This window comes from Propithecus coquereli, unplaced genomic scaffold (genome assembly GCF_000956105.1).
Source record: "Propithecus coquereli isolate 6110/MARCELLA unplaced genomic scaffold, Pcoq_1.0 Scaffold459, whole genome shotgun sequence".
Classification (NCBI taxonomy): Eukaryota; Metazoa; Chordata; class Mammalia; order Primates; family Indriidae; genus Propithecus; species Propithecus coquereli.
In genome coordinates this window covers 2,619,132-2,630,264 of record NW_012150385.1, presented here as the reverse complement: position 1 = coordinate 2,630,264, position 11,133 = coordinate 2,619,132, and the positions used below count along the sequence as shown (strand labels likewise).

The following is an 11,133-nucleotide window of genomic DNA, read 5'->3' as shown; positions in this document are numbered from 1 at the left end:
GGCAGGTGGGGGTGGAGGTGGGTTGGAGTGCTCTGGGGGTTGGGGTGTTGGGGTGCCCTGGGGGTGGGGGACCAGGCAGGTGTGACCAGGGTTGTTTTGCTGAGACCTCTGGGGACCTGGCCGGGCGCAGCTGGTCTTGGTGCCCTGTGGTGGATGTTTTCTCTCTGTGGACTCCATGGGGGCAGCTGCCTGTTCAGAATCGGTCAGGAGCTGGGCTTGGCAGGGAACCCAAGGCCCCCAATGTGGACCACCAGAGCCTTGGCTGGGAATGTACTTGAAATGTGACGTGCGACAGTCTCGGAGAGGGACAGACCGTGGGTGGGGGAGAGGGAAGCTGAGGGGCCATGGCCCTGGGACGGTCGGCATGGCAGAGGGTGGGGCCCAGGAGGGGAGGGCTTTGGGTGGGGTGGGGGCATTTGAACTGGGCCTTTGAGCCAATAGAATAGAAGTTTCTAGAGGTGAGAGGTGCTAGAGAATGTGTCGGCTGCTCCATGTCCCGTCTTCTCTCTCCAGCTGGGTCTAGTCTGGGGACCATGTCTGCCACTTTCTCCAGCCCCTGGGGCCACAGGGAGCATTTTAAAATGATTTTGATTTATTTAAAGACAGTCGCAGTGGAAACCCCAGACTGGAGACTTGGTGTGTGTGAACACTTGTGTCTGCCTGGCTCTGAAGAGCCCCCTGCTGGCCTCCTTTGGACTCCGGAGACTTGGTCGTGGCTGGACAGAGCTGGCTAGAGCTCTGGCCGCTGACCCCAGGAAGCCAGGGCAGGAGGGATGCGTTTGGTGGCTCCTGGTTGGGCACTGGGGTGCAGGGATCAGAGCTGGGGAGCTCATGGGTGGGTCCGGCTTGAGGCCTCAGAAACCTGTGTGAGGCTGAGCGAAGCTTCTCAGTCCTCAGAGGGAGAAGGGAGCCGGGGAGGGGTGCAGACCCCAGCCTGGGGGTGTTGAGGAAGCTCTCTGGAGTGAGATGCTTCTGCAGGTGAATAGGAGTTCGCTCAGCTATCAAAGGGACAAAGGGGTGGGAGGAGAAGAAAAGGGTGGTCCAGACCTGTGCCAAGCTGGGATGGGTGACCCTAGAGGCCTGTGCAGGAACCCATTGGGTGGGGTGGCAGGAGGTGAGCTGGAGAACACAAGCTGTGCTGGGTTGCAAAGAGCCTGGGAAACTGGACCAGAGTTTGCACTGTATTCCCAGAGTAGCAGGGAGCTGTGGAAGGTGCTTGAGCAAGAGAGTGTTTAGGGTGGTAATTTTGGCCCCAGGGTATAGACTGGATAGGAGGAAGAGGCTGAGGCAGGGCCAGCAAAGTTTCTGGTTGTGTCCAGAAGAGAGAGCGCGGCTGACCCAGCAACACTGGGTGGGGAGTCTGGGTGGGGGGGAGTCTGTGGATTCCAGGAATGCTGAAGAGGGGAGGCGGGGGGTGGGCAAGCCAGTGGGGAGAGGAGGGCTCCCAGGTGGGGGTGCTCCAGTGGAACCCCTGCCCCGGGAAAGGCCGGTTGTCTCGCGGTACCCATGGGCGTGGGCGTGGGGCAGGCGTCCCAGGCAGGGCGCACCCGTCCAGAGGAAAGCAAGTGGTGTCTATGAACTGGACTCATTTGCCACTGACCTTTGCAGGCTCCTACAAGTAGATCCTGCACTTCGTCCCCTGTTGACCCAAGTCCCCTCTGGGTCTAGGGCTGCCTGTCACATTTCTGACAGGCCTGTGGTTTGTGTCACTGCCCTGCTCTGAAGTTGCCACTGAGTCTCATGCTGGTGAGGGGGACCCCACCTTCCTCCAGCCCACTCAGCGGCATTTAGTGCAGGATGAACGTCCAGGGAGTGCCCGGGAGCCCACTGGTCACACGGCGGTGCTCACGGGAACTAGCAGCCCGGCCCTCACCCCTACCCTGTGAAGGATGTGCGCCATCCCCATTTTACTGTAAGGAAACTGAGGCACGGAGCTCTCCGTCAGCCTGCCCTGGAGTTCACGGGGGCCAGTGCTCTGCGGCAACAGTGGCGTGGTCCAGCCCATGGGCTGTTCCTCTATGAGCTGCCCCGAGGCTGTCCCTGGGGTCTGAGGAAGTGGTGGCTGCTGCTCTTTGTCCTGAGTGCACGGGAGCCCGCCCTTCCTCTTCCCCTTGAGGAGCAAGAGCCCCTCTTGGGCAGAACCAGCAACAAGGCAGCGTCCAGGCAGCAGGACCAGCTGCGATAATTCTGACACCTGCCAGGTGTCACAGCCTCCACCTGGGGGCGGTTTTGCTCTAGGATGTGTCCTTTCGGACAGAAAAGCATCCCTTGCCCTCCGGGATGAGCCTCGTGGCCTCGGGGAACCTGACTGGACACGGGTCCTGTTCACACCAGGGCTTCAGTGAAAATGCACAACTCAGCTGCAGGCTCCTCAGACCTCAGCCGGCACAGACTCTTGACCTCTCTGAGCCTCAGTTTCTTCATCTGTGCCATGGGGCTTCTTGTGTCCCATTTTGGGATGCTGGAGGCAGTCAGCCATGAGTGCCAAGTGCCGGCCTGGGTCCTGGCCTCGTAAGTGCTCTGAATTCTCCTGTCCCCACTGCCTGAGAAGCTCCACTTCCCACCCCAGGGGACGTGGAAGGCACCCCCCGCCTGCCTGCACTGGCTCCTCACCCTCTGTTGCGGGTGAGTTGTCGGGACACCCTTTCAGAGGACTGCTGGGAGCAGCACTCTCGGTGGGCTCCGTGGGAGCCGCAGAGGAGTAAGACCCAGGCCCTCACCTGCGCAGGCTGCGCCTGGGTGGGCCCGGCAGGGGAGGCCTTACAGGGTGAGCAGGGTGTCCACGGATGAGCAGGAGGTGTGACTGTCCCTGGCTTGAGGGTGGAGCCAGTGCTGGGGCTGCCTGGTCCGCGGCCAGTCCTGCAACACTCTGCTCAGGGAGGAGCTGGGTCCTGGCTGGCGCTGGTGCACCCCCAGACACGTGGAAGTGTGCCTGAGTGTGGGGGTCCTTGTCATGGTGACCACGGGGATGTGCCTGGCATTCAGAGGGGAGCAGCCACAGAATGTCAGTGCTCTGCCACTTGTGGCTCCTGCCCGATAGTGGTGGCCCAGGCGAGGCTGGAGCCCGGAGGGAGGCCTGGCCAAGACGAGGGCTCGTGTCGTTGCGCAGCCGTCACAACCATCCGCCCACAGAGAGTTTTCCGTCTTCCCAAACCTAGTCTGTGTCCCTACTAAACACTAATTCCCCAGCCCCTGGCACCCCCACCCTACTCTTTGTCTCTGTGAATTTGATTCCTCCAGTGACCCCATAAAAGTGGAATCACACAGGATTTGAGCATCATGTCCCTATGGTGCGCCGTGTCACAGTGTGTGGCCAGATTTCCCTCCTTGTTGAACTTGAATACGGTTCTGTGTATGCATAGACCACGTTTTGCCGTGCGTCTGTTGGTGGGGCTGGGTTGTTTCCGCCTTTTGGCTAATGGGCATAGTGTTGCCCTGAATGTGGTGTGCAGACATCTGTCTGAGTCCTCGCTATCACTTCTTGTGGGGACACACCCAGAAGTGGAATTGCCAAATCATGTGATAATTCTAGGTTTAAGTTTTTGAGGCACCGCCACACCGTTTTCCCTGCTTCTGCCGCAATTTACATTCCCACCATCCGCGCATAGGGCTCCGGTTTATCCACGTTCTCCATAACACTCCAGTGGGTATAGAATGGTTGGATGAAATTTGAAACTTAATTTCAAATAGAACTTGTTTCATTGAATTTTGCTTCTTTCTAACACAATGCTGCACGGAGATGCAATTAATCAGTCTGTGTTCTGCTAATCGGAACCCTGTGCATGGTATTGTCGCCAGAGGCTGGGTTAGCTGCTGACTTTCTGATTGAAAGTTTGTGCAAGGCAAGTCAGTGCTGTCTGCACAGAAGCTTTCTAGAACCTTCTCAGCATGAAAGTCCTCCAGATGCCTCCAGACTCTGTCCCTGGCAGGACTTCCAGCGTGTGATCTTTGTCAACAAAGGGTGATACGCTAATATTTGCTCTGTGAGGAGCTCTCACCAGTGGCAAGCATCAGGGCACTCCGGGTTATTTAGGGACTAACTTCTTTTTTTTGAGACAGAGTCTCACTCTGTTGCCTGGGCTAGAGTGCCCCTGGTGTCAGCCTAGCTCACAGCAACCTCAAACTCCTGGGCTCAAGTGATCCTCCTGCCTCAGCCTCCTGAGTAGCTGGGACTACAGGCTCGAGCCACCATGCCTGGCTAATTTTTTCTATTTTTAGTAGAGACGGGGTCTCGCTCTTGCTCAGTCTGGTCTCAAATGCCTAAGCTCAAGCGATCCTCCCCACCCTCGGCCTCCCAGAGTGCTGGGATTACAGGTGTGAGCCACTGTGCCTGGCTGGGACTAACTTCAAACAGTGATCATTTCAGATCGCAGGGCTCAGTGAGTATTTCAATGGAAAAGTATTTTTTTTTCCTATGGCTGGTGAATCTTTGAACTGAATGCAACAGTGTTTTCACTGCACAGTTTTCCCAGAAAGTAACTGCATTTACAATGTGGGTGAGGTTTGCCTGCAGCCCCTGGCAACCCACAGCCTCTGTCCAGAGCAGAAGTTGGCCATAAGCCCAGGAAGCAGCTGGCCTTCTGCTCAGTGTCCTGCAGAACTTTCTCCTTCTCTGCATTTCCCCATGTTGTGTCTTGCTGCGTAACAAACATTCCCAACCTGAGTGGCTATTGCATGACTTGCAGTCTGTGAGTCAGGGATCTGGGCAGGGCTCAGCCAGCAGGGTTGGCTTGTGTCTGCTCCACGAGGTGTTGACTGGGGTCACTTGGGCAGCAGCCTTTGGCTGTGGCTGGGCTAGAAGGTCCAGGGTATCTGTGGTGTTGGCTGCTGGTTGAGAGGCCTCGGTTTCCCTCTAGGGGCCTCACTTTCCATCAGGGCAGCCCAGTCTTCTCAACACGGTGGCTCATGGCTCCAAGAGGGAAGAGGCAAAGCTGCTGGGCCCCTTATGGCCTCAGCCCAGAGCTGGAAGAATGTCCCCTCTGTCACTTCATATTAGCCAGCACGAGTCACAGGCTGGTGCAGGGGCCAGGGAGGGGCGGACTTCACAGACAGGGATGGGGGAAGTGCAGTGGTCACACCTACACAGTGCGGCGAACCCAGGCAGCCTCTGCACGTGTGTCTTTCCACCTGCACTGAGCGCTGGGGTGTCCCGGCCATCAGGGACTTGGCTGGACACTGGGGGCTACAGGGGAGTCAGACGTGTCCTTGCTAGCAAGGAGCCCAGCCTGGGGGCTGGGACAGCAGGTAGGCAGACAAAGGATGTGAAGCAAAGCATCTGCCCAGAGGTGTTCCGCGAAAGCCTCACAGAGCGAACTGTAGGCCTCCTGAGAAGGGGGTCAGGGATCAGAAAAGGCGTATGAGTCTTGAAATGTCAACGGGCATTCTAGGTAGCCAAGGGGCATCGAGGGGGGGGGGTGGCAGCCGGCTGGTGGAGGGGCGTCAGGTGGAGCCTGGGGGTGGGGGGCACGAGCCTGGTGGGGGGCACGAGCCAGACCAGCGAGAGGGCAGCGTCCTGTGTCCCAGAAGTCCTCATCCTGAGGCCCAGGCAGACTGGCCCTCCGAGATGGGGTCCTCCTCCAGGGCCCCTGAAGTCGGCTCTGCTGGCATGGATGGGGATGGCCGGGGGGATGCCACTCAGGGGCCTGGGACTGGTGGGCGGCTGTGCTCCCAGGCCCGGCTTGGCTGACCGCGCCTCTTGGGCTGTGACGCTCGGCAGACGCCCCAGAGGAATGCAGGGCCGGCTCCGCTCCCTTCGGTAATGTGGTTTTTTATAGTCGGGGGACTGACTGTCCCTCGGCCCCTGCCAGCTGCTGTGAGCTCAGGATTAGAGGCCTGGCCTTTGCAGGAGTAGGGAACGACCGGCCGGGCCTTCCTCCGGGTGGGGCAGAGACGGGACAGGGAGCCGCCAGTGTGATGGGCCTTCTCTGCGCCTGCCCTCCCAGGTCCTGGCACAAGCTCCCTCCAGGCCATCCCAGCTGGGCCGGCGAGCCCCTTGGGGCCTCCTCCCGGTGGGCATCAAGGGGGTGTCGACCTATCCACGCCCACCCTGCTCCTGGTCAGTGATGCCAGCAAGGGCCCAGGTGGGCCCAGTGACTAAGCTTGAGTCCACCTCTTGGCGTGTGACCGAGGACAAGTAGCTTGCCCTCTCTGGGCCTCAGTGTCTTCATCTCCAAAGCAGGAATGACACTGCTGTATCAGTTGGTTTGGGGAAATTACGTGGATGAAGCTTCACCAGCCATAGGGTTTTGCCCTCCCTCATATGCCGGGAGAGACTGACACGGGCCACAGCAGCACCGCCACGTGTCAGGGCTGGCCCGAGTCCCAGGAATGCACAGGCCTGCATTCCATGAAGGTGGAGCGTGACCAGGCGGCAGGGGCCGGCCGGCCGTAATGCAGAGATTTCCCGTCCCCCACCCTTCCGCTGGCCATGGTGCCACAGCAGCGCCTGCCCTGCGAGCGTGCCTTTCTTTGGGCAACGGGCAGAGGCTCCAGGGCAGGAGAGATTCTTGTGTGCTGACGCCAGGCCAAGTGTCCAGCCCCATGAGGCCAGCGTCAGTGGGCGGGCGCAGCCAGCGGCCTCCCCATTCACGCGGCCGCAGGGATTTCATTCACCCTTGGCTGGGGCTCGGGCCCAGCGGGAGGGCGGCTGTGGGCGCGGCTGCGGGGCGGCTCCCTCGGGGCCCTCGCGCTCTGGCCCCAGTTCCGTGCTGAGTGAGGAACAGTGGTGGGAGCCGCCCAGGACACACACACGACCCCGGGCTGTGTCGTTACCCTGTGGGCTCCATTTTCCCCTGAAAGATGGATCAGGAAGAAGCCTCAGTGGCTGTAGGTGGGGGAGGACACACCGCTGGCCGTAAGGGTGATGGCTGTATCATTTGTGGGGTGGGCGCTGCACCACACGTTTTACAGACTTTCAAATGTAAACCTCAGACAGCCCTGGGTCAGAAACGAGGTTGAGGGCCACTGAGTGTGACTGAAGTCACGTGGCAACATCCTGGGATGTGACCCCAGCCCAGCTCCTGTTTCCCTGAGGGCTGCCTGGCCAGGCTCTGGGGCTTCCTGGCGTGTGCGCAGCTTTCATCCACCCTCAGGACAGCCGTGTGGGGTGGGGTTGCTGGTCCCCTGGTGCAGATGAGGAAACCGAGGCTCGGAGGGCAGAGACTGATCACACAGCTGCCCAGTGGGCGCCCTTATGCCCGTGGAGAAGAGCTCTGGGCTGTGCTTCAGGACAGGATGCCCCACCGGCCCCCTCTTGGCGCCCTGTCCCCTGAAGTCAGGACCACTGTGTTCCTGCAGCGGGGCGTGGTGGGGGGTGGGCGCCTGGCTAGCATTTCTGCATAAGCTACCCCGCCGTTCCCCAGGCACACAGGAGGGGCAGCGCTCAGCCCACACCTCGGGGCGAGTGCTGTGGGCGAGGAGGCAGCTGGGAAGGTTGCTCCTGCGGGCCTGCTGCAGACAGGCCTTGTGTGGGCCGTGGCCAGCAGCCCGAGCAGCCCGGACAAGCTGCGTGTGTTTGCAGGGTGTGTTGGGGTCTGTGGGTGGAGACATTGGGTCCAGGGTCTCTGGGGCCCAGCGTCACAGGGACAGGTGAGCCAGGTCGTGGGGGTCTTGGCTGGAGTTTGTTCAGGTTTCTCAAGTGCCCAGCCCGTGCTGGGGCCACACTAGCCTCAGTGTCTCTGTCCTCCCTCTGCAGGGGCCGGAGTCTTCTTCCTGTCCTCCGCCGAAGGGGAGCACATCAGCTTCCTGTTCGACTGTATCGTCCGAGGCATCTCCCCCACCAAGGGCCCCTTTGGGCTGCGACCGGTTCTCCCAGGTGCGTGCAAGGGTGGGGAGGGTGCACTCAGTGGGCCACATGACGTCCAGGGGCTGATGCCTGCCCCGTCCACAGCTGGGAAGCCCAGAGCCTCACTGGCCTGGGACTGCAGCTGTGGGCATCGGGCAGCCAGGGGCTTCTGAGGGGACAGTCTGTGCCTGCTGGGGCCCGTGCTCACACCTGCAGACACCTCCTTGCAGGGTCTGTGCTGTTGGGTGCTCAGGGGCTCGAGGCCTTCTGGCTGGGAGTCCAGCCCCAGCTGTCCCTGGCTGTGGGTCAGAGGCCTGGGAGCCACTTCCCATCTCCCACCCTGGGGACAGGGAAGCCCTTGCCTGAGGCCGGCGGCTGGTCTGACTCTGCAGCTGGGGGCTGAAAGCTGCCTTGGGAGGGGCGAGGTGTGTGGGCACCACCTCGTCCCCAGGGCACCATTGTCCAGGGGTCCTGGGCCAGGGAAGGTGCTGGGCTGGGGGAAGGGGCACATTGTCCAGGCAAGGCCGGGCTCCCCCACTACCAGCAGGTCCCACTGGGTCCCTGAATGGGCTACTGCTGACTCCTCTCCCAGTGATGACAGCGCTTGTCTCTGTGTCCAGGTGGGAGCCTAGGCCTGCAGCCGCACAGCAGTCAGTGAGCTCACACCTGGTGCCTCCTTGCATGGGCACCCATACAGGCACCCAGGCTGCAGTCTTGACACATGCTGTCCACCCCAGTGCAGGCGCAGGGGACAGCGGCCACCAGCAGGGAGGAGGCAGCTCCCCGGCGCCCCGCTGCCCGGCTCTGCTGGATGGTGCGGCAGCGCCCCCTGCTGGCATCTTCCTGCCTCACAGCCCCGGGCACATGTGGCCACTGTGGCCGTGGGGCGTGCAGGGCATGGTCTGCCCCATAGCCTGGCCCTGCTGGGTGGAGCCAGAACAGTCCAGCAGCCATGGAGAGCCCAGGGCCAGGGCCTGGACTTTGGGAGCGGGAACTCGGGAGGGCACCTGCTCTCTCCTGCGAGGAGTGGGTGCTGGGGACAGAGCTATCCAGAGGACAGGCTCCGTGGCAGGCCGGGGGCAGTTGGGCTGACCAGAGCCCCAAACCCTACTCCACAGACAGTCCTTGTCAGAGTCAGCTGGTCGCTCTTAAAAAATACAGCTGCCAGGGCTTCAGCTGCAGCTCTGCCTTCCTGTGTTCCCCCAGGTGTGTGGGAGCCCCAGGTCACCCTGGTGTGACAGCCGAGTGGGCCACTGAGTGGTGGGTTCCGGCCCCTGCAGAGCGGACTCCGGGCCAGGGTCTGGGGTGGGAGGGTCTCTGTCATCTGCTTTGGCTGGCGTCACACGTAGGCCCATGGTCTCGGAGCTTAGGAGACGTGGCTTCAGCTGGCAGCAGCCTCACGCTTGGGCCCTCTGAAGTCCTCTGGGGCTGACTCCGCTGTGCTCAGGCTGGGGTGGGGCCCAGGGAGCCTGCAAGCCCAGCCCCCTTGATCTTCCACACGTGGACACCGAGGCCCAGAGGCAGAACACGCCCGGGAGGGTAGGGGAGGCTCAGAGGTCTGGGGTCCGCCCTGCTCTGAGCGCTTGTCACCTTGGGCCCTGTCTACACTGGGGTGCGATGCTGCACCCCGAGTTTGCAGACTAGACCCAGAGGCTAGGATGTGTGGTGGAGCTGGGAGTCTGTCCCCATCTTGCTGCCCCACCAGTCACTGGACAAGAAATGGCCAGGAGGGTGTCCTGTGTCTTGACCCTGGTGTCACCCAGGGGCCACTGCCTATCCCCCCTGCAGGGTGTCAGCTTTGGGACTGCCCTGGCATGAGCATCCACAGGGCTTGGGTCACAGGCGCGTCAGCTGCCTCCAGCCTGGACCCTTGGCTGCCCAGGTGCCGTGAGTGGGCCTGCCGGCCTCTCACACAGCAGGACGTGTCTGAGGCTTCCAGGGCTGCAGGGTGCTGGGTCGGGAGGGAGCCAGGCCTGAGCCGGCTGGGCCGTGGCCACCATAGCCTTTCATCCCTCCCAGGCAGAGGGGATAGAAGAGAGAGTCTTGTGCCACCCGGATCCCTGTCCCTGGCAATGCTGCACAGACCCTGGGCTGCAGGGTCAGCAGCTGGGGTGACCCGGTGGGTCCCTCCGGGTAGCCAGAGTGGTGGGCTGGGGGTGAGGCACCCATGTGGCCTGAGGGGTGAGCGGAAGGATGATGACCCGTTAGGGACGCGGCCTCTTCAGCCAGCACAGGGTCAGCCCAGGGAGGGAGGGAGTAGCGCGCTTTCTCTGCCTTCCTCTGGAACTCTCCCTGGCGGGCTCCTGCCTCGCTTCTGCCAGGCCAGGTTCTGAGGTGGGTGCCCCAGGCTGTGGGCTGGACTTCCCAACCTCTGTGCGGGGGACTTGGTGGGAGCTTTTCATGCTGCCGCTGCTCCTAGATCTGGGGGACAGTGGGTCTGGCTGCTTGCTCCTTGGGCAGGTGCAGGAGCTTGACGGGGCTGGAGGAGCCGATGGCAGCCAGGCACCAACCAGTGAGCCTCCTGCCCCAAGGTGTTTCCTGGAGGCCCAAAGGAGGCTACTCTGGGCTGGAGGGTCGGTTGCTCCTTTGGGGTGCCCTGTGGCTCCCTGCAGGGGAACCCCTCTGCGGGGCTGTGGCTGTCCAAGCAGGGGATGAGGCAGGGGCCAGGGCAGCAGAGTGGGTGTGGGAGTCTTGGTGGGGAGCTTCCTGGGGTGAGGAAGGGGGTCTGGATGTCTGGGCACGGGGACCTAGGCTGGGTGGGTAGGGCCTGCATGGGGGTGGCTTGGGCGCCCGAGTGTGGTGTCCAGCAGCTGGGGCCGTGGCGTGGGGAGGAGCCAGGGTTCCAGGCATCCCACCGCCGGACCACCACGGTGGGGCGGGGCCAGGGTACTCGGGCCCTGATGGCACTGGGCCCCGGGATGTCCCAGGCAGCATGAGGCCAGGGACTGAGGTGGGAGCCGCCTCCTCTGCTGACCCTTCTCTCTGCGCAGACCCGAGCCCCGGGGGGCCCTCGGCCTCGGAGGAGCGCGTGGCCCAGGAGGCCCTGGAAGCCCTGCAGCTGGAGAAGCGGCTCAGTCTCCTCCCGCCCACGGGCCGGCCGGGCAGTGCAGGTAGGGCCAGGCCACCGGCTGTGTTGGGGACCTCATTCTGTGCCTCCCAGCTGGAGAGCATGGCTTGTACAGCACCCGGGGCTCCTTCACTCATTCCTCCCCTCCTGCTCACTTACTCCTTCCTCCCTTCCTGCTCACTCACTCCTTCCTCCTCTCCTGCTCCTTCACTCATTCCTCCCCTCCTGCCCACTCACTCCTTCCTCCCCTCCTGCTCACTCACTCCTTCCTCCCCTCCTGCTC

At 62.1% G+C, this 11,133-nt stretch overlaps 1 protein-coding gene across 2 annotated transcripts in view; it reads left to right on the top strand.

Moving 5' to 3' along the window:
* Positions 1 to 11,133, top strand: part of DOK7 (docking protein 7) — a 27,040-nt gene that overhangs the window by 13,755 nt on the left and 2,152 nt on the right. For both annotated transcript variants that reach the window (XM_012655054.1, XM_012655053.1), the window contains exons 5-6: positions 7,694 to 7,813; positions 10,774 to 10,893. In XM_012655054.1, the coding sequence (XP_012510508.1) occupies positions 7,694 to 7,813; positions 10,774 to 10,893 (240 nt within the window). The remainder of the gene's footprint in view (positions 1 to 7,693; positions 7,814 to 10,773; positions 10,894 to 11,133) is intronic.